General features: G+C 40.1%; 1 protein-coding gene across 4 annotated transcripts in view; it reads left to right on the forward strand.

Moving 5' to 3' along the window:
- The window catches only part of vti1a (vesicle transport through interaction with t-SNAREs 1A), a 160,590-nt gene extending 137,358 nt beyond the window's left edge, over positions 1 to 23,232 (forward strand). For all 4 annotated transcript variants that reach the window (XM_017696042.2, XM_017696040.2, XM_037544009.1 and 1 more), the window contains one exon: positions 22,250 to 23,232. Coding sequence is in view for 2 of the 4 variants with exons in the window: in XM_017696040.2 (XP_017551529.1) it covers positions 22,250 to 22,343 (94 nt within the window). In the remaining 2 variants the exon portion in view is untranslated. The remainder of the gene's footprint in view (positions 1 to 22,249) is intronic.
- Positions 23,233 to 23,467: the final 235 nt, after the last annotated feature.

A 23,467-nucleotide genomic window follows, 5' to 3' on the forward strand; every position in this document is an offset into this window, starting at 1 on the left:
ATGAGAAATACGTTTTTCTGTAATGAGCCATTTCACATGAAACCATTCTGTTGACTTTGTTTATATCTCAGCAACAGAATTATGCAAATATTTTGGATAAAAACATCTGTGGAATTCCCCTATAGGCTCATTGTGATTGGGGAAAAAATGTCAAACCAAGTGTAATTTTTTATAAACAGACTGTTTCAACACCTGATTTTCCTTTTGCCTATGTTTTCTTTTAAAAGGCAGCTGAAGTGTTTCAAGTTAACATGTGAGCAGTTTCTCTCAGACCGTTGCTGCTGTTGGAATAAAATTTTGTATCTCCACTTTTGTTGTTTTTCAGTTTTTAATGTAATATTTAGACTTTTTACATGTAATTTTTGTCACTTTTTACATTGACTTACATTAAAAGTGGAGTCTGTTTTGTCCTCCTGTGAACTTGTCATTTTGAAGATGCAAGTTTTTCTTCCAACAACAGCTATGTATAGCAGGTCGTAAGTGAACACCAGTGATCTGACCTGTCTGTGTGTATGTTTTTGTTATTTGTGGTGGAAGTGGGTGTGTACTTTGCTGCAGTTGTGACATAGTTTAAAGGAGAGGTTTGTGATCGTGCTTGGCAGAGCAGAGTTGACCATGTTGTGGTCCTGATGGTATCATGCAGTCCTTTGTTTACATTAATACTGTGCTGTGTTTAAGCAGCGGCGCTCTGGACACTGAAGCAGCTGATCTACTGTAAAACACAGCAGCTTAACACAGCTCACTGTCGAAAGAGCACACAGCTACAGTACTGTAGGAGAGCCCTCCCTCATTCATTCACTCTCTCCCTCTCCTTTGCTTTTTTTCTAATTCTCTGTCATTTCTCTTCTCTCTTTTTCTCATTATCCTTCCCTTTTCTCTCTTTTTGTGTGTCTCTTTCCCTCTGTCCCTTTGTCTCTTCCTTTTTTCCGCTTTTACTTCTCTCTCTCTCTCTCTCTCTCTCTCTCTCTCTCTCTCACACTCACACACACACACACACACACACACACACACACACACTCTTTCCTCATTCTTTCTCTCCACTTTATTCTCACTTTATGCTCATACTCTGGTCTTTTCTCTTTCTTTTTTCCATGGTTTCTCATTCTCTCTCTCTCTCTCTCTCTCTCTCTCTCTCTCTCTCTCTCTCTCTCTCTCTCTCTCTCTCTCTCTGTGTGTATTAGTAAATCTGCAGCATACTCAGTCTCTCTCTCCCTAGTGTAAAAGGCACTTTGCATATGAGTGATGTTTAAATGCTGCATTGTTAAGTTGCGCTGCTTTAGCCCCTATGTGACCCAGGAGCTGCAGGCTGGTTTGATCACTGAGCAAGAGTTCTAATGTGCTCTAACAGCATTACTTTAGCCAGAAGAAGAGGCCAGATTGGAGAGAATGGGCCCGCAGGCCTAGTAGCTGTGAGGGAGTGATTAGAATGGGAAAGGATAAGTGTGGCTTTGGAAAGTGATGATGCTGCACTTTATGAAACACTGTATGGACATGAGTAAAGATGGGTCATCAGTATCATCTCTCCAAGTCTGTGTACATTATATATATATATATATATATATATATGTGTGTGTGTGTGTGTGTGTGTGTGTGTGTGTGTGTGATGCTCTAAGGCTGCATAATTCTACAGGACTCCACTTAAGGTGACACAAATCAGAGAAGGCCTAATAATTCTGTGAAACAGGAAAAATGCATGTCTGTAATGTTTACTTCATTTTTACGTCATAGAATCATCATGCTTGTTGTACTAAATTCTGTAAGTACTGTAGTAATATACCTGGATACGCTTTGTTGGAAACAAAAGGGTGAAGTTCTTAAAACACCCAACATGAAATAATAGTAATCCAATCAGGATTCATTCATTCATTCATTCATTCATTTAATTATTCTTTTTTTTTCTTTCAGTATCAGGGTAGATACATTCAACCGAGCTCTCCTATTGGTTGGGACATAAGGTGCTGACCTGAAGGCCTGTTATGTCAGATTAGCCTCTAGCTCAATAATTAGGAACTGACAGTGGCATCAACCACTTTTCCAAACAGTGGGTCCAATTTTGAGAGATAACACATCACTCCAGGTCTTCTGGAAGTTCTAGATGTCATGTTCATCTACACTTGTTTTAACTTAGCACTACATGCTACTGAAGTCCCACATGGACGCTAGCAGAAATTATTGTTATTGTGTTGGTTATTTTCTTCCTCATTTCCTTCAGTTGGATAATTTATGGCCTGAACTGATGGTCTGCCTTTAATAGTCCAAGTTCACCACTACTGTTCCCACTTGGTATTAACATCCATCTTGATGATCTGATCGTGGTTGGACATCAAGTCGGAAAGACGTTTACACCAGACTTCCAGAATTCTGTGTATATCTCAGCACTGCTAGAGACTCGATGCTGTGATGCAGGTAAACGTGTGACATCAAGTTGACCAATCACAGTCCAGGGGAGGTCTCAGAACAAACAGCACAGTGATTAGGAGTTCTGTTCCGAAAGCTGCACACAAAACACATTTTGGCCAAAAAGATGTTGTTTTGCTTTCGTTTTTTTTTTTCCTGAAGTACACTACTGACTGAAGTAGAGCCCCTCCCTGGCTGAGCATGTGCCATGGGGGAACAGATGTGTGGAGAGAGGAAAGTGCCCATGTTAAGCTAAAGCATCAACGACAGCAGGGCACTGAGAAAACGTCGGGAAAAAAGAGAGCGAAGTGGAACAACAACAACAGCACAAACAAGGCTGAAGCGAGTATGTTTGTTTCAGAGAGGAGGTGCAGAAGTGAGCGACCGTCTGTGTCACGGCCCTCCAACTCCATTCTCTCTCTCTATTGCTATCTCTCTCTTCGCTCGCATCTCTCCTAGAGAAACATAAAACGCATTGAGATTCTACTACCCTTACCCCTTCTCTTCCTTCACTGTCTGAATACACACTCCAGCTCCTTGCTGCAGCAGTAAGCGGGGGGAAGAAACCCTACTGCTTGACTTTGGTATAAATTATTGATTGTCTTTCCCTTATGAATTTTCCATAGTGTCCCTCAGTCTGGGTATGATATTGTGCATGTATGGTGCTAGAGAGAGCTCTTCTATCACAGAGAGGACTTGCTTAAGCTCAAGGAATACGAGACCACAAACACTGACAGTGGACTCCTCTCTCATCCCCTGTTAGCGGCCTTTCAGAGCCGGTGTGTTTGAATATGCCGCTCATGCATGAATTACTTTGTTCTCTCCAGAGAGAGAGGGATTTCACTCATGCACTGTTCTGCTTATTATGTATTTTTTTACAAATATGGATTGACTTCCTCTTTGACACCAGTTTGCAGTGATGAAGTCTCTGAGCAGCGATGGTGCCCTTTGACCTCTCTGACCCGATCAAGGAAAGGAAAAGTGCACTCTGACAATGCAGTGCATCTGACACCCACCTCCATCCCCATCTCTTTCCCTCTGTCTCTCTCTATCTTTGTCCTCTCTTTTATCTCTCGCTCTCTCTTTCTTTCTTTCTTTCTTTCTTTCTTTCTTTCTCTCTGTATCTAACTTCCACTCTCTCTGTATGTTTCATCTGTTTTATCTCTTTTACTCTCTATCTCTCTAACTCTCTTTTTTACCCTTTCCCTTTCTCTCTCTGCCTGTCGTTCTCCTATCTCCCAATTCTCTCTCTCTCTTTATCTGACTTTGACTCCCTATCTGTATCTTTCTTTTTGCATCTGTTTGTCTTTCTGCTTCTTTGCCTCTCTCTTTTAGTCTCTCTGTCTATCTGTCTCTTACTATCTGTTTTAATTCTCTTATTCTGTCTTTCTCTGTCTTTCTATTTATCTCTCTGTCTGTCTCTATTTCTCCCACTCTTTGTTTCTCTTTTCATTCTGTATCCTTCTGTCCTTTATTCTCTCATTCTCTTTTTCTTTCTCTTTCTATCTCTCTGTCTCTCACTTACTCTCCCGCTGTATCTCTCACTCTCTTCCACGTTGCTCACGACAAAACATAACTGAACAATAATCTTCAGTTATTTCACACCATTTATTTTACACAGCTGTCAGTGTGCTTATAGGACTCCGTCAACCCTTTCAGTTTTATCTCTTCTTTCTCTCTGTCTCTGTCTCTCTCCCCCTCTCGTGCACTCTTTTGTGGAATAGATTTTCTGGAGTTTTCTCCAGCCTGACCCTGAGAGGCTTCAGGGCCTGATTAGTCAGATTCTGCACTCAGTCTATTGATCCGAGCCTCCGGGGCAATAACCAAATGGAGCCGGAGCAACAAGTCAATAACGCGGTTATTGCAACAAACCGCCTGCGTTTCAGTCACTGCTGCAGTGGAGTGCAGTGAGTAATCATGAGTGAATTAGTGTCACTCAAAATCCTCCAACACCTGCACCCACCCATCCATTTATCCATCTATCCCTACTGTGGCCTGATATGAAAATTTTGTGACCAGTGCTGATTTAAGGGAATAAAATTCTGAGAAATTTTAGAACTGATGTTTTTATTTTATACTCCAATATTCTTGATTAAACAATGCATTACGTACTGATATGATGTCAGTTTTCAGCTGTGAATAGTCAAATATTGTGGTCAACTCTCAGTTGTCACATTTATTAAGCCCAAATAAACCACAGAATGTCAGAAAAAACATGTACATTGGGGGATGCACCAGTCATGAATTATTAACCCTGGTTTCTTTGCAGCCAGATTGGCTGATTGTTTTGGCTGATTTTTATTAGTTTTTTTCTGAAGCTCACACCACATTTCATTTATTGTTATAATGCCAAAATTAATAAAACTATTTGCTCCTAATGGGCCAAACTAGCATTTCAAATTTCCATTGCTTATTTTAATCAATTAAACAACCTTTATTTAACCTCTGAGAACATTGAGGGTGAACCTCATTTACAGTGTTGGCGAGTTTAAATAGCATAAATCAAATAAACAATAATACGATAATGCTAAAAGTAATAGTTAACTGACTACTTGGAACAATAACTCATAACTAATTGTGCTACAACATTGTAGTGCAGGTGTAGCAACAGCATTCCAATATAGTGTACAGCATTCAATGCACTTACTTACCTCAGGTTATTTATGTCATAATATTGCAACACAGATCCGCCAAAATAATAACAATAAATTGGCCGAGGTTTGATTTTGTGTTTTAAGCAAAAAAATCTGTCGATTCCGATCTTGGTCAGTTCCAGTCATTCATCCCAAGTATACATATTGTAGCACCGGAGTTTCCAAAAGCTATGAGTTATGTAATTTTTCATCAGTTTCCTTTATAGAAAACATTGTGTTAGTATTCTTACACTAAAGGTCAAAGGTTTTAAATGTTAGTGGCTCACAACAACAACAAAAAATGGAATATTTTGTTGTTTTAATGAGCCGCTAATGACAGAGCGTACTAATGGGAATTTTTCTGCCCAGAAGACTTTAGTATCTGCTGATCATCGATCAAGTGATATCAGTCATACACTTTTCCCCACGTCTTTCTCTCTCTCTCTCTCTCTCTCTCGCTCTCTCTCTCTCTCTCTCTCTCTCTCTCTCTCGTAACTCATTCTGGAGCCATGTTTCTGCAATGTAGGATTCAGCAGTGGAATTGGTGTGAAGAGGAGGCTTGAAGGGTCTGCAATTTTAATGGAGTGGCATGGATTATTTAGAATGACTAAAACCTCCCTTGTAGTGTCAAGTCGAGGGATGTAGAATGACATTATCCTTTCTTTAGTTCTGCTGTGGGACCGTGTGGAGAAAAGAAAGTTTCTTCAGAATTTGCAGCGGAGAGACTGATGTTTAAATAAAAAGAGTGGACAGGTAGAATGGGCTCGGCCGAGCGGAGAGGGAGAGAGACAGGTCCACAGATGAGATACTATGACCAGAGGGCTTTTTTTATTTTTTCATTTATCACTCGTATTTTACATGTGGTAAACAGGCTGCGGTGTTCAGTTTATTGTCCGTCATTCTGCCACTGAGTTAAAGTTCCCTGCATGATTGACAGCTCCTAACTGCCCTCAGAACACATCGCTGGATAATTAGGACTCAATAACAGGTAAACAAGTGAGAGGATAAGAGAGGGAGACACGCTGCCATCCTCTCAGCGTGATGGCAGAAGTCAAGGTCTCTATTTCCTCCTTTAAGTAAGTTTTTTTTTTTTTTCCCTCTCTCTCCATTATAGTGTCCTCTATTCAAACCACTGAAATTGCCTGGGGAAAGATCTCTAGCCATCTCTCTTTTTCTTTTCTCTCCCTCTCTTTTTTTTCTTTTTCTGCTCATCTCCTTTTCCCATATTTCTTCCTCTCTCTGTTGTTCCTTGTTTTTCCTCATCTGTCTGTATTTCTTCTCTCGACCCACTCTGTCTCTCTTTCCCATGTTTGTGTCTCTGTCTCTCTTTCTCTCCCTCTCTCTGCCTCTCTTTATTTTTCTGTCTGTCTGTCTCTCTTTTCTCTGTCTCTCTTTATTTATCTGTCTGGCTGTCTCTCTTTTCTCTGTCTCTCTTTATTTCTCTTTCTGTCTTTCCCTAGCTGTCTCTTTTCCTATCTTTCTTTCTTTTGTCCTTTTTTCTTTTTCTCTAGCTCTTTTTTTCTTTCTTTCTTCATCTAATCTTTCTTTCCCAGGCTGTCTGGTCCTCTTTTTGTCCTGTTTTCCCCCTTTATCTTACTGTCTCCCTTCTTTCAATTTTTCTTCTTCCTCTCCTTTTCTCTCTCTTCCCTGCATCTCTGCATCTCCTTTCTCCCCTCCCTCTCTGTTTCTCTCTTGTTTGCTCTTGATCTCCCCTTCTTCACTCAATTTTCTCTTCTTCCTTTCTCATTTTCACTTTCTGTTTTCCTTCTCTCTCTCTCTCTCTCTCTCTCTCTCTCTCTCAGTGTTTTAAGAGTGAGCTCATTAAGCAGGGTTTTGTTGTTGCTCAGGTGCCAGTCTGTGTGTGGTGAGTTGTGGAGGACAGTCAGTGAGTTTCAGAGTGACTCTGCCGCTTTACCGGGGCAAGGACGGGCAGGGCATTGTGCCCATTAAGTGCTTTTTTTCATTTCTGTTTGAGGGCTTGTTGCTTGCGGAGACAGCTCTGAAATGTTCCCTATCTCACACAGAGAACACTGCTGTGATTACTCACTGCCGCTTGATTTGCGCAGCCCATTCTCCTCATATTTGCCCATATTATGAGTGCGGTTCTACGGTCAGACTGCAGGTTCATACCCTGATTATGTGACTTTACAAAGTACAAATCTCATAATTTAAGTGGCTTCTCATTGAAGACATTAGTGGCAGTCAAATCAGCTTGCGTTTCAGAGCAAGGCCACAACACATAGCGTCTGTATTTTATTTTCTGTTCATAAACACAGTCTATCTTATGACTGCCAAGAATCTAGCCCAAGTAGAGATTAAGTTATTCAACTCGTTTCGCAGTATAAAGTATAAAGGCCCTTTGGACAAAACAGTTAGGGATTCAGATGGAATTCTGTGTGTTATTGATATGAACAGCAGCGTGTGCGTGTGCGTATGTGCAACCTGCCTGCCTGCTCCAGCCGAGGACATGAACAGGCCTTAACTGTAGAAACAGGATACAGGAGCAGCCCTCTGAGGGAATTGACTGAAACATTTACAGACCTCTCCTAACAGGGAAATAAACACAATCATTTAATAAAAGGAACACAGACATAAATAAACAGCTTATTCTTACCTCTGTGCTCTGGAGTCCTGGTCTATAGCTGCTTTTCTTATGCAGAACGAACTGTGCTCCAGCAGAGACATTGCTTTGGAGAAGAGTTAAGCCAAATATGATGGCATAAAGCAGTTATGTAAAGTTTGCTGTGTATCAAGAGCTTGGAAAATGCTGGGAAGAAGTTGGAAGATGTAACAAAACTGATGAAAAGTTCTTCTAAGTTGCTGACCCAAGCGAGACAAAACTTCTTATACAATTTCTGTAAAAGACTTGAAAAAAGGATCAAATATGTACATGTATGGTTAAGCATTGTTTGTCTAATTACACAGGGACTTCATAACACATGCATAAGCATTGAGTAATGTAAAACAATACATATGTAATAATGAACAGTGTATGCCAGTAATTGCAAGATGACAAAACACCAAATCAAACACCAAAGTTTAAGGCCGCTTATGTAAATATGTAATTTATTTAAAATGTCTTATACCATCTTCTAGTTACTGGCATACACTGTTTTAAATAGTATTGCTTTATAAATGTTATTCAGTGCTTGTGCTTGAATAATGAAGGCTTTATGTACGTAGCCATCAATAAGGTGTTACTGTATATTTTTAAGCCCTGTTTTGGAAATAACTGCATTTTCCTCTATCATGTTTATTAATTTAAGTATTTATTAGATTTTCCACCAAAATGGGCCCAGAGTACTTGAAAAGGGAAAATGAAATCTCCAAGTTTTCCCCCCTCTCTCTCTCTCTCTCTCTCTCTCTCTGTATGTCTCTCTGTCTGTCTCTCTCTTTTTCTCTCTCTCTGTCTCTCTTTTTCTCTCCCTCTCTCTGTCTCTCTCTTTCTCTCTCTCTCTCTCTCTCTTGCTCTCTCTCTCCTCCCCCTCTATATAACCAGATTGTATGACTGAAACACAACACTGAGACATCATAAACTACTGCCCCAGGTCTGGCCTACTAGTCGCAAAGCATCCAAGCTGAACTTTACTGTTTTTTCCCCTCACTCTCCTCCCTCTGAAAGCTAGCAGCCAGCACACACAGCTGATTTATGAGTCCTAATGAGATTTCAATACTGAACAAACAATAAAAATTTATGTGTATCATAGTTTTCGAGGCCTATGGTTCCATGGTTAGTGTTACACCCTTTTCAACAAGGCTGGAAATACAATCCCCAGCTGCTCCGCCCATGGAATGTGGCCGTTTTTCTTTCTTTTTTTTTTTTTTGCGTGTGTGTGTCGGAAATCTTAGCAGAGCACCCAAATTGTGAGAAAGTAATTTATCTCTCTTATATAAACGGTATTGTATTCTCAGTAAACCCAGAGCAATGCACACAGCTCCCTTTACACATCTTCATGGTGCCTCACGCACACTCACACTCGGATAAAGGAACGGGTTCTAGAACAGGTTTTTTCATGTCAGTGTATCATCATTGACAGATGTACTCAGGAACACAACAAAATAGTAGTGATGCATGTTAGTACTGTTGGAAACCAGAGTCTGGTGGGTTTTGTCCTTCAGTGTGGTCTAGAAGTGACTGTTTGAGCAAGAAGGGCCATTTGACCAACTAAAAGTTGTTTTTGTGTGATATGTAGATCAGGAGATTGGCCCAAAGGTGCTACAAGATAAACAGACCCCTGTGAAACAAAATGGTATAAATCTGGATAAACACGTGAGGAGATCTTGCTTGCTATTTACTAAATGATTCACTGAAAACTCTTGAATAACTTTTATAGAATCTGTGATGATCAGTTCAGCATATACATCTCCAATGTCACAATTTTGTAGCAGTGCACAGAGATGGCAGCTGCTTCTTGCGGGTAACTAGCTAGTAAGAACCTTGATAAAGGTTAGTTTCTTTGCACAGAAGTGTCTGCACACAGCAGTATGGATAGTCAATCAGAGAACTGGAGTGGAAAATACTTGAGTAATTGCACTTCATTGCTAGTAGGTAAGATGCACACTATCTCATAACAGAGCTATGCTAATTTGTTGTTATGAGAGGACTTGTACAGCCAGTAATCATTGCCTCAAACAGCATCGAACAGAGAAAACTAAAATGTACACCTAAATATTATTATGTTTTTGTTGTGTCTTACTCACACCTTTAATTGAATAGCTATATTTTCAGTTTCTTTGCACTTTTTACACCCAAGTCAGAGTGTAACTGACTGCACTCCATTAGTTGTGGCTATCTTAGCGTACAACAAGTATTAGATGATCCATGTACCTCTGCAGGTAGAAGATTTTAAGCTGGGATTAGTTTAGCATTGGTGGAATACAGTCCATTAATCAGTCAGGTCACTGAAAGCAAAGGAAACAAAGTAGAATTCTCCAGCAACCCCCATCCAAGTGTACTCTGCAGGGTTCATTGACAAGTTCAGTAAAGAAAGAAGAAATTGTACAGCACTGTCTGTGTAAAGCTCTTATTTCTGCTCTAGCTTCAAATCCTCTTGTTATTTCCCAGAGAGCAGCTACACAGCGGTTGTGTGAAAACATATCCGGGCTGGACGTGGAGTGGCTCAGCGAGTGGTTTGTTTTGTTCTGAAGTTTTCAGCACTGAGTGCAGGTAAAGCAGGATTAGCACACCTATGCTGACTGCTGCTGCTGCACATTTCAGCCATAACATGGACTCCAGACATAATATTTACTGCACTCTGATTGGCTGCAGAGGAACACAGGCCAACCCACTCCGAAAGAGAGAGAGAATGCTAGCTCTTCAGGTGCATATACCCTCTCTCCCTGCTTTTAACATCAGAGAGAGAGAGAGAGCAAGTGAGAGAGAGAGAGAGGTGGGAGGAAAGTAGCATAAAGAAGGGCAAGAAAAGAGCAAGGGAGGGGGAATACAGAAGGAGCGAGAGAGAGAAAAATCAAGAGACTGGCATAGGCAGAAAGAAGGAAAGAACAAGTGAGGGAGACTGGCAAAAGTAGAAAGAGGAAAAGAGAGAGAGAGAGAGAAAGAGACAGAGTGTGTGCTAGTGTCTTGGCAGGCAGCCAGTGAGGGAAGTGATCTGTGGATATAGAAAAATAAGAGAAAAATCAGAATGCCACCCGGACATCACTCCGGGACAACACAACTACAGCTGCCAGAATGCGCTGCAGGCAAAAGTTCTTGAACATTCCAGAAAGTGTTGCAAACAAGGTGTTTCTCCCTCTATTTTCACACTCGCCTTCGTTTCTTTCTCAACAGCCCCTCTTTCACCCCCCATCCCAAAAGCTGCCTTTTCTCCCTACCTCCTTCCTCCAGTAGGGGTCTAAATCCCAGTCTAGCCTGCTAGTCAGATTGTTAGCTGTGTAATAAAAAATGCATGAGTGTGTAGAGCAGTGATCTTGGTCCTGTGTGTGTGTTTTTGTGTGTGTGTGTGTGTATGTTTTTGTGTGTGTACATGGCATACAAAAAAAAAGTACAGTACAAACATGATGCTCGTAAAGAAGAGAGCTGCCCAACATATAGACTACTGCACATGTGCAAGACATCATTTGCTTCTTCTTCCCCTCCTACATCTTTGTCTTTAATATAAATGCAGCACATGTTGATTTGCCACACGTAGACTGTGTAGGAGTTTGTGTGCACAAAAATGCATATACATTTATGTATCTATATATAAAGCCAGATTTTGTTCTGTTCTGTTCTTTATTTTATGTATCATTATTTTGACCATTTTTAACCCCTTAAATTTCAACATAATTCAGTTATTGACTCAATTAGACTTGAGATCATTTTTGGATCCGTTATTTTCAGCTTAAGTAAATTAAAAAACAATTTTGTTATAAAATTCTAAATAAAATAGTTTAACATGATTTATGTTTGTAAATTCTGACTTCCTCAAATTTCAGGCAGCACAACCGATAGTAAAGAACATTTATTCTGACATGCTATTCAGAAAGAGTGGCCATTATACTGCTTAAAGAAGATCAGTTACTTTTATAGTGCAATGCCAAAAATTTGTCATACGTCAGGTGGTGTAAGCCCAGAAAGCTTGTATGTTTTTATTATTGTTATTTATTTATTTATTTATTGAAAAAATAAATAAAAAGATATATGTAGAAACTTGAGTTTAAGAATAGAAGTTTATACAGGTGTTAAAATACAATATTAATTTTAACAATATTTTTATTACTGTGTGGTTGCACCACTATTTTAAGAGTGGTAAAATTTCCCCCGGTTAATCACACTGTTATCAAAGCTATAACACTAACATTAATACATTGAATAGATTCTTGCCGATACAAAAATCCACATCCTTTGTGATAGCAATTTTTAAGATTATCATTTTGAAAGCCTAATTTGTCATTGAGCCGACTACTAATGTTTTGTTTTTGACTTCTGGGCGATATGGTAAAAATGACATTGTGATACTTCATCGCTTTTATGATACTGATATACACTGCTCAAAAAAATAAAGGGAACACTTAAACAACACAATATAACTCCAAATAAATCAAACTTCTGTGAAATCAAACTGTCCACTTAGGAAGCAACACTGATTGACAATCAATTTCACAGCTGTTGTGCAAATGGAATAGACAACAGGTGGAAATTATTGGCAATTAGCAAGACACACTCAATAAAGGAGTGGTTCTGCAGGTGGGGACCACAGACCACTTCTCAGTACCTTTCTGCTTTCTGGCTGATGTTTTGGTCACTTTTGAATGTTGGTGGTGCTTTCACACTCGTGGTAGCATGAGACGGACTCTACAACCCACACAAGTGGCTCAGGTAGTGCAGCTCATCCAGGATGGCATGTCAATGCGAGCTGTGGCAAGAAGGTTTGCTGTGTCTGTCAGTGTAGTGTCCAGAGGCTGGAGGCGCTACCAGGAGACAGGCCAGTACACCAGGAGACGCGGAGGAGGCCGTAGGAGGTCAACAACTCAGCAGCAGGAACCGCTACCTCCGCCTTTGTGCAAGGAGGAACAGGAGGAGCACTGCCAGAGCCCTGCAAAATGACCTCCAACAGGCGACAAATGTGCATGTGTCTGCACAAACGGTTAGAAACCGACTCCATGAGGATGGTATGAGGGCCCGACATCCACAGATGGGGGTTGTGCTCACAGCCCAACACCGTGCAGGATGCTTGGCATTTGCCAGAGAAAACCAGGATTGGCAAGTTCGCCACTGGCGCCCTGTGCTCTTCACAGATGAAAGCAGGTTCACACTGAGCACATGACAGACATGGCAGAGTCTGGAGATGCTGTGGAGAGGGATCTGCTGCCTGCAACATCCTTCAGCATGACCAGCTTGGCAGTGGGTCATTAATGGTGTGGGGTGGCATTTCTTTGGAGGGCCGCACAGCCCTCCATGTGCTCGCCAGAGGTAACCTGACTGCCATTAGGAACCGAGATGAGATCCTCAGACCCCTTGTGAGAGCATATGCTGGTGCGGTTGGCCCTGGGTTCCTCCTAATGCAGGACAGTGCTAGACCTCATGTGGCTGGAGTGTGTCAGCAGTTCCTGCAAGATGAAGGCATTGAAGCTATGGACTGGCCCGCCCGTTCCCCAGACCTGAATCCGATTGAGCACATCTGGGACATCATGTCTCGCTCCATCCACCAACGCCACGTTGCACCACAGACTGTCCAGGAGTGGGCTGATGCTTTAGTCCAGGTCTGGGAGGAGATCCCTCAGGAGACCATCCGCCACCTCATCAGGAGCATACCCAGGTGTTGTAGGGAGGTCATACAGGCACATGGAGGCCACACACAATACTGAGCGTCATTTTGACTTGTTTCAAGGACATTACATCAAAGTTGGATCAGCCTGTAGTGTGTTTTTCCACTTAATTTTGTGTGTGACTCCAAATCCAGGCCTCCATTGGTTAATAAATTTGATTTCCATTGATGATTTTTGTGTGATTTTGTTGTCAGCACAACAGAACAAAGTATTCAATGAGAATATTTCATTCATTCAGATCTAGGATGTGTTATTTGAGTGTTTCCTTTATTTTTTTGAGCAGTGTATATTGTGTAGAGTAGTGCCGATCCTATACCAAGTGTCAAGCCAGTATCATCAAAAATAGCACATGCTGTGTGAAGGTGATGTTAGCCATATATTTCTTCTGCTGGGGTCACAGTGTTTGTCCAAAATGTCAGCCCACTTCTAGATGCCCATCTTAAGTGTTTTGGTTAAAAATAGTTAATTTTAAAGGAAAAATATCAGATTGGGATCAATATCAGCTACTTTCTTTTTGAGTTTTGTGAACTAGTTAAGAGACAAAATTCACCAGCTAAGTTTTAGACAGGGTTACATAGGTACATTAGTGTTATCAGTCCAAGACCCCCCATTTTACAAAGAAATGAACTAAAGAAGTACCAGGAGGGAAAGAAATCGAACAATTGGCAAAAATACCTTAATTAGTATTATAAGATGATGTCATGAGCAGCAATCCAATTGGCTACTTGTTACTATACATACTATACATACTTAGCAAGGTATGTAAATGTACTGTGATGTAAATTATCACAATCTCATCATTTTTCTGCCCACACCTAGTAACTGCTATAAAAGTAAAATGCCGTTATGAGAGTGCTGGGCTGAAGTGAAGCCCACAGGCCCTCAGGGTTTAAGGGGTTAATTCATCTTTTTGTGTGTCATATATAAGGAGCAGTAACTCTTTGATTAGCATTAGATCCATGTCACTCAGCCCCCAGAGTGCTACCGTTATGATAAGAGTTGTGTCTAAGGCCAACTCAGCTGCCCCATAATCAAACTAATAAACCCTATTTAACTGGCCTGTTATACACTTCAGCTCTTTAAAACACAGCTATGGAAAATGTTGGGCAGAGAGAGAGAGAGCGAGAGTGTGTGTGTGTGTGTGTGTGTGTGTGTGTGTGTGTGTGTGTGTGTGTGTGTGTGTGTGTGTGTGTGTGTGTGTGTGTGTGTGTGTGCATGTGGTAAAGTATGCTCTGAAGGGCATAAGCACTGTTTCTCTTTAGGGAATTACATGGTGTCAAGTGCTTTTAAGTAAATAACATGCAATTAAAGGGCACTTTTTTTTTTAAACGTTACCCCTGGCAGTCTTTGGGATGTGTATGTGTGTATACATAACTGTGTGTGTCTGGGTTTGTCTGTGTGTTTCTGTGTGTTTGGGTTTAATCTAACTTTCTGTCTGAGCCCAACCCAACCCGACACACAGCATCGCATTTCGAATCCGAATCCGACCAACGACATGATCTCCCCACCCAAACCACATCAGAGATTGAGCTCAAAAATATTAAATCTATAATGACCCAAACTGGCCCATCATCACTGAAAGTGTAGAAAAACACTGATGTTTCTAGTGATAGCTTTGGTTATATTACACTGTAAGGACAGTGAAAACGGTCACCAGATCATGGACTAAAAATAAAAAATAAAATCTAAAATAATGACAATAAGGTAATCATCTGTCCAAAATGAAATGTATTCATTAAGCAATGCTTTAGAACAATAGGGCCTCATTCACCAATATCTTCCTAAGTTTTTTCTTAAATTTGTTTTTAAGATGCAGAATTGTTTGCACATCTGTGCTCTTGAGTGTGTGTAGATTCTGTTCTTACCTAAAAATTAATCCCAAATAGAAAACATTGGTGAATGTCAGAATCATCATATAAACTTTTAAGTTTTATATTAAGTTTTAAGAAGAAAATTTTTCTTAAGAACCCGATGTTCCAAACTTTTTTAGTCGGGATAAACTTTGTATAATGTGCTGTTCTCACGCTGTGTAGTGTTTATACAGCAAGATGATCTCCTCTTTAATCCTAAATCTCTAAATTTCTTTTCAAGGAAAGGCGGAGTTCTTTGAATATTATTCCAAATATGACCTGATGACTTGATTTGTTTCAGTGTCACATATGTAAGTGTGAACAGTGAGCAAACCAGAACTAAAAGACAATAATGTATCTTCTGCTTTCTTCCAGATGTAAACCCACACTAAGATGTTCAAAGCGAACTGTTTCTTCTTGTGTTGTTTCAGTGTGTAAGGCACTTGTGAGCTCAGTGCAAGTGTGTGTGTGCGGCTGCTTTGACACGGCCGTGTGTAGAGAGTGTTAGAGAGAGAGCCTGATAAAACATTTATCTTTGTTAGTTTGTGATCACACGCTCAAACACAGGAGCAGTTCCGGCCCCCCAACTTTTTACAGCACACACAGAGCACGATGTCCATCAGTCAGACCATTAGTGAACACATTGATCGTGCCGACGCTGTTCTCTCCCTCTTTCTCTCCTCCCCCTCTTCTGTCTTTCCCCTTTGCTCCAGAGCTGTGGAGTCCCTGGCTTGAGGAAAATACAGAGCAGGTCAGACAGCGATTGATTTTTGTTTTATTGGCCTAGACCAGAAGAACAAAAAACTGTTCATGGCCCTTTTCAGAGCAGTAGGTATATATGTGTGCATGTTCAGAGCAGTAGGTATATAGTTTGTGCCCAGTAGGCTTGGTGTTGGTGGTGGGGGGTTTGGGGGGGACAGGGGTATTATTGGTGAATGAATGGTGTTGGCTTGGGGGAGCCCCCCTCCTGCACTGTAGAGGTGTATCGCTGTCCTCATTAAAGCTGCTAATAAGCAGAACTGAGAGAAAGAGAGAGCGAGAGAGAAACACTGGGAGAGAGGAGGGAGGGGGGGGATTTTAAATTTTAATAACACGAGTACGATTTTGTAAATCTTTCCTGACAGAAAAGTCCTCATTATTTTCATCTGTCTCCAAGGAAGCTCTCCTGCACCTCCTCCCCTGATAAACGGACTTTTCCTGCTGTCTCTCTATCTCTCTCTCTCTCTTTCTCTCTCTCTTTTTAAGGTTAGGGCAATGTTCTTAACCCATTGACTCAGTATAATTTTGGCTGCTGCTTTTGGAAGGAGTTATTTTGGCGAGAGCGGCACTGACACACTTGTCTGCCATTGCGGTTCACTGTGCCTGGCTTCATGTAGGATGTATAACGTACCTCCTCATGCTCAGTGAAAGTATGTGTGTGTGCATGTGTATGCTCATGTGTGCTGGTATGTGTATGAGAAGTGTGTAAGGATCTCCCTGAGCTGTGAGCTGTGACAGCGCGAGCAGTTCCCCCCCCCCAAACCCCCTGTCATGTGTCAGACGGAGAGGATGGATGCGGTTTGATGGCTTCTGCTTTTGCTCTGTTCTTTTCTGGCCATGGCTCAGCACAGGATAGAGCCTCCATCAGACTCTAGACACAACCAGGCCCTTCCAGCTTCTCCACCCCACCATCTACCTCTATCTCTCTCACCTGCTGCAGGCGATGTGAATCACTGACCTCATAGCAATTCTGTTAAGTTACAATTCTTTAGGAAGCGTTTCAGTTGATTAAATTGTGATTCTTTAGAATTTTATTCACTTAGGCCGGGTATCGAAATTCTGTGTTTTTATGGTACCGACTGAATTACTTTAGTACTTCCAATTAGTCCGCCTTGGTGTCCATGAGCCACTGAGCATGCTCATTGTAATGTCTAGACAACTGATTTGCTGTCTACATTACATTCCGTATATGGACGATTTGTCTGCAGTTCTTCGCGGTCAGTCAGACCATTGTGGTCACTTTCCTCACCTCACTCATTTTTTATTAAATTACACCCACTTTCAGTTTGTAGTCAAAAAGAAAGTAATGGAAAAAAGTATTGTTCAGAAGTTGATATTCAGGTTAAGGCGTCTGTATTGGTATCAATATTGAAAAAAATTAACACTATTCCATATTTAAATTTCACTACAACAATTCTGATTCTTTGGGAAAATGATCCTGTGCATAATAACCTCAAAATTCACCACAATTTGCATTATTTTCTTTTCAAATAAATATAAGTTGTAGTGAATCTGAATACACAAACATGATTGGTGGACCTATTTATATAGTATCAAATACAGTCAACAGCAATGCACTATGCATTTTTGGGAGGGATTTTCTCCATGCTTCAAATTTGATTATATTATAGTTGTTTTAAATGAATGCAGTTGAATAGCGGCTTTTAGATCAATCCATTACAGTGCATCAGTGCATTTTTAAACCTCTGCTCATGCAGTCACTGTTGCTTTGCACTGGAGGACCGAGCCTAGAGCAACCCTGTGCTGTTCACATGTGGATAGCCACGTCCACTCTGTAGTGACAGCATTGAAAGCCACCGACACAGGGTCATTATGGATAGAGTGTGTGTGTGAAACCGAAGTGCTCTTCTGCTCTCCTTAAATAACCAAGCTCTCCACCAAACTTAAGTGTGACTGTGCTGTACGCTGCGCAGGCTGGGATGTTAAACAGTTAAAGAGAGGGAAACGTGGATAGAGTGAGTGATGAGTGGCCCCCAAGCGCCTGGGGCCTCTCCTCCCCCCCTTTCAGTGCCCTGTCACACAAACCCCACCAAAACCAGATTCATCTACATTACTGTTGGCAGCCCCTACAGTTCAAACGCCTAGCTTCAACTACCACTGAAACAGCGACGTGTAGGGGAGAAAAAAAACATGCGCCTCTCGTTTGCACTATGATGCTGTGTGGCCCAAGCGGTCCAGTGCTCTGCACACTACATCTCAAAAGTTTGAACTCGCTCATTATATTAATAATTACTTATTATTTTATACAGTAACTTCCACAATGATGTTTTAATTTAGACATCAAAAGTATTTATTTGTAAGTATTTATAATAAAAGTATTATTTTGGAAACAAAAATTATTTAATGATACAATTGATACTATAATGATCTATTTATGATCATTTTCTGTGAAGTTATCGGCATTGAGATTTGATCGCCACTTCTGAAATTTAAGGCATTCTGAATATGAATTTCATACATCAGTTTTAAAGGTTAAAATTCAATGCCATTCATCATTCTGGACACATCTAACATCTCTGAATGTTAATAGCTAATTTAAGGATTCCTTTGAATTGTTTGCTCCTTTCAAATACTCATCATTTTATACACTTCTCTGTAACCAAATTAGTTTTATGCTATTGAAAACACTGATTTCAAACTTTGGAGCGATAATGTGCTTCTGTTTCAGCCCTGATGGACGAATGAAACGCTCAACTTCACTTTTACATGTTTGTGATCAATATAAGTTATTACATTTTATTGATCTTAACGGGGAATTCCAGTGTTAACAAAGTCGATGATTGAAATAGTGCAACATAAAAGAAATCAGCATTTCCTCTGGTACTATTTGCCTTAAAATGTCCTGCATGTAACTCTACAACATAAATGTATATTTTTTTAATATATTTTTGAGGCCAAAACATTTAGATACATTTTACATATTGGATATCTGGATATTCATTCCAGCATTGGGCACCCGCAGCCTTCTTAACATAACGTTCACCCTGGTCTCTCTGCAGGGTGTGTGTGTGTGCGTACGTGTGCGCGTGTGCATGTGTTTAAGTGTCTGTAAATAATGAATGTTTGTTAAAGAGACATGGGGGAGAACTGGCCTTGCTAAACAAGTGTAATTATTTGATTTGATTAATGTCCTCTGCTATGTACATGCTTGGAATTATGCAGTCCTGGCAACAAATGAGAGAAAGCCTATAAACACTGTTCAGAGCTCTCACTTAAAGTCAATGCATACCCAATCAACCTTCCACTCTATTAGCCTAAACTTTCTTATATACTCTTATGTATTATAGTTGTGGCTCACTCATGGGCAACATATTTTGGCAGTCATAAAATCTTTAGTGGTAACAACAGTGATGTGGATAGTAGTCTTGACTAGATTTGAGATCCATTACAGGTGTAAAGTTAAGTGTGATTGCTATTTCATTACTTATTATTCACCAGAGAACATGCTCATCTTTGAGCATAAGAGAAGCGCAGCTCAGCATAGGTAGCTTCATCAGTTGGAAATCAAGGCTATGTGCATCATGTCTATCCCAGTAGAGGCCAACTGATAGACATTGTGTGTGTGATAGAATTGTCTGATTTCAAAAGGCCTCTATCATGGAAAACTACATTATTTTTAAATGCAGGATTTTTAAGTAATTTGTAAACATTGTAAACAGTTTCAAAATGTACTGTCCACTCCCAACGCCATACAGTCCATATATAGAAACTAAGCTGTAAAAACAGCCTGTTTTTAATTAATTGTTTCTGCAATGTCGCAAGGACCAACTCATTTGTGTACATCCACCTATTTAGCCTACAGCAGTTTAGCTCCACCCATTCACACTGAAGTTATTAGGAGTGTTTTAGCCTGGACCTCTTTTTGAATGAGGTACAATACAGGGCAGCCAATCAGAACAGAGCTCATTTATCTTATATAAGATTTAAAAACACAGTAATAAAATCTGCCTGTTTTTTTCTAAGGACTAAAGAGAGGTAAGAAATGTTCATGTAAAACAGAATTATGGTCATTTTAACCTCACAAATGTTGTCAGTGGACCTCAAAAATAAAACACTAGAAACATGTAGGATATGGGTATTGGCAACCTTGATAAAACACTGTTATTTCTAAGTGGATTGTTTGGGATTAAGTATTGGTCATTTTACTGTAGCAGTACAGGCTGAACAGGTATATTTTAACACATCACCATACACATGTTTCATACATTCAAACCTAATTTGTAGCATTAGACTAATGTTATAACACATAGAGGCAAAAAAAAGTATGGTGAAAAACAAGAAAAACTTCTTACCAGAATCCAGCAATACCTATTAAAATACCCTTACAAGAAATACAGCCCTTGCTGTTTTTTGTAATTGGAAATTCACTGTATATAATATAACTCCTAACTTTTTGAAAACTGGATGCTGTTACCAAATGCAGTTGCAGAAGTGCAGTTTTAAAGGTTAAAATTCAATGCCATTCATCATTCTGGACACATCTAACATCTCTGAATGTTAATAGCTAATTTAAGGATTCCTTTGAATTGTTTGCTCCTTTCAAATACTCATCATTTTATACACTTCTCTGTAACCAAATTAGTTTTATGCTATTGAAAACACTGATTTCAAACTTTGGAACGATAATGTACTTGTGCTTCTGTTTCAGCCCTGATGGACGAATGAAACGCTCAACTTCACTTTTACATGTTTGTGATCAATATAAGTTATTACATTTTATTGATCTTAACGGGGAATTCCAGTGTTAGCAAAGTCGATGATTGAAATAGTGCAACATAAAAGAAATCAGCATTTCCTCTGGTACTATTTGCCTTAAAATGTCCTGCATGTAACTCTACAACATAAATGTATATTTTTTTAATATATTTTTGAGGCCAAAACCTTTAGATACATTTTACATATTGGATATCTGGATATTCATTCCAGCATTGGGCACCCGCAGCCTTCTTAACATAACGTTCACCCTGGTCTCTCTGCAGGGTGTGTGTGTGTGTGTGTGTGTGTGTGTGTGTGTGTGTTGGGGGGTGGGGGGGTGGGGTGGGGTGTTAGGACAAGGTGCTGCTCGGCTGCAGTGGTGATGAATGGGGAGGGTGGGGGTTATTCATCTCCTGTTTGGTGCAGTGGACACTGGCCCTGCTCTCTCCACATGTCAGCACATGGGATAATTCTGTCATTTATCAGGAGTGACGGGGGCACAAGCCACCACTAGAGACCCACCCAGGGGTCCCACCCGTTTGTCTTCCCCTTTCTCAGTCGCTAGTTTTATCTGTCTTTTTTAAAGTTGGACTAGATGACAACAGGAAATCTGAAATGAAGTTTTATGGAGATTTTAATCAGTAATTCACAGTTTTTAGCTGTGAGCCACTTTTTTCCATTTTACTAAAATACATTTTAAATGGTTAAGTGAGGAAATGTTGTGTCAAACTTGTGGGGTCAGGGCCATTCCTGAGTAGTTGAGGAATTGATTTAAAATTGATTGAAATGCTGTCAGTGTTGGACAGATGTTTAGATTTGACCAGTGTTTTAGACTGATATTTGATTATGTATTTATTATACTCAAGAAGAGCAAAGTGTTAAGATGATGCTGGGCTACTGTGTTAAAATGTCTACAGTTTATTCTGCATTTCAGTCTCACAAAATGTTTCTGCAATGTTTATCCAGATGGATCTAGTAGCTTCTACATTTAATAAATGTGTATGTATCAGCATCAGTTTTGTAACATATTTATGTTAATAAATTCATTAATAAATGTAGTAACTGTAGCAATACAATGCATGTGTGTTTGTGATATATGGCACATTTGTGCTTTTTTTGTTTTTAGGAGGCAAGTAATGACGTCTTCATGAGAGATTTTTCTGCCAAAAAAAATACATGTACATTCTCATAGGGCCAGTACTTATGGCCAAAAGCAACCACTTATATTGCTTTTAGCAAGAAATGGCGCATTTGGTGGGTTATTGGGCAGGTCACAAGGATAGGTGTTGTGTTTATTTGTTAGTTTGTTTTGAGTTAGTTTTTTTTTTTTGTGAATAGGGCCAGGGCAAGTTTAGTGATAGATTTAAGCTTACCGTTGTGTGGTTTATGCACAAATCGAAGTGTGTGGGGGTGTTTTCCTGCAAGAGAGCTATTTGATTAAAAAAGCTATTTTTTTAAAAAAGATAAATAGTCATGACTTTAATATATGGAGATCTAATGGTTTATCATAATCACAGACTTAATTGTGCTGCTCACATTGCATGTCAGCTGTGAAGATGTTTAAATGAAGAATAGTTCTGTTTGAATTAACACGTTCTCTCTATGTCTCTGTGTGTGTGTATGCAGGATTATTCAGAATCGGATCCTGGTCTTCATCCTGGGCGCAATCATCCTCCTCACCATTGTCCTGGCCATCTATTTCAATCTGCGAGGGCACTGATCTCCACTGACTGGTCCTGTGTGTGTGCGTGCGTGTGTGATTAATAGCGACAAAAGCGGGCTGGAGTAATTAGGACAAATTGTTCACATGAATCATTCCTGGTGGGCAGTGACAGGTGATCTCCTCTGCTCTCTCTCTTCCAGAGCAGAGCTAAACCTGAGTCTGCTCTCTACCCCATTTATGTTTATACTGCTAGGACTCATCTTCCAGCCTTTTTGCATGGCATCTCCCTATAAAATGACCATTTGCAGGTGTCTGAACAACAAGACCGAGGTGGAAGAAATAACACCAAGTCTTTCTTTATTTTGACCTGCTGTTTTATTATATATATTTTTTATCTTTAATTCATGATTCTTGTTCAAATTCCATCTCTGTATATGTGTGTATGTGCACATGCATGTGTATCTGTATAATCCCAGCTAGCCTCTACCCTCTCCTGGGTGTGTGACGTGTGCAAAAAGGGCCTTGGTCAGGCCCCCAGTGCAGTAGCACTTAGCACACAGTGCAGAATCACACACTACACACAGCCCAAAGGTCAATGCCTTTAGCAGCAGACACACACACGCCTCTCTCAGTTGCGCTTCATCCAGGATTAGTAGCTTCTCACGCTGTTCGTCTAAGGTCAATAAAGTTCTCGTGTGTGTTCAGGCAAACCAGCAGGACCCCTTTTAAACCTATGGCCACTCATAGCTTTACTAATGATGTACGGCATAATCATTTGTTATAGCGCACACACAGTGTACTAATGAGGATTGTTATCTGTATTTATTTCATGTTGATGGTTACTGTATTGATGTGTTCTCCCTCTTTCAGTGAATATGAAATTGATTTTAGTGACACTGAAGACTGTATTATTTCTCTCTAATATAAAAAACTTACCATATTTCTCTGACAGTTTTATTTGTCATTTTTATTTTTAGGACCAACCCTGAATGGGGAATAACTTCTTCAAAAAGTCAGAGCGGTTTGATGTGAAATGGTTAATCATAGAAATACTTACTGACTCCTGTTGCATTATAATGGTGGTGATTGAAACCAAGGGTAGCAATGTCTGCAACACAAACATTGCCCTTTTATTCACTCTTCAAAACAACCAGTGAACCTACATTTAAGTAATGTTAATA

Source organism: Pygocentrus nattereri, chromosome 13 (genome assembly GCF_015220715.1).
Source record: "Pygocentrus nattereri isolate fPygNat1 chromosome 13, fPygNat1.pri, whole genome shotgun sequence".
Taxonomy (NCBI): domain Eukaryota; kingdom Metazoa; phylum Chordata; class Actinopteri; order Characiformes; family Serrasalmidae; genus Pygocentrus; species Pygocentrus nattereri.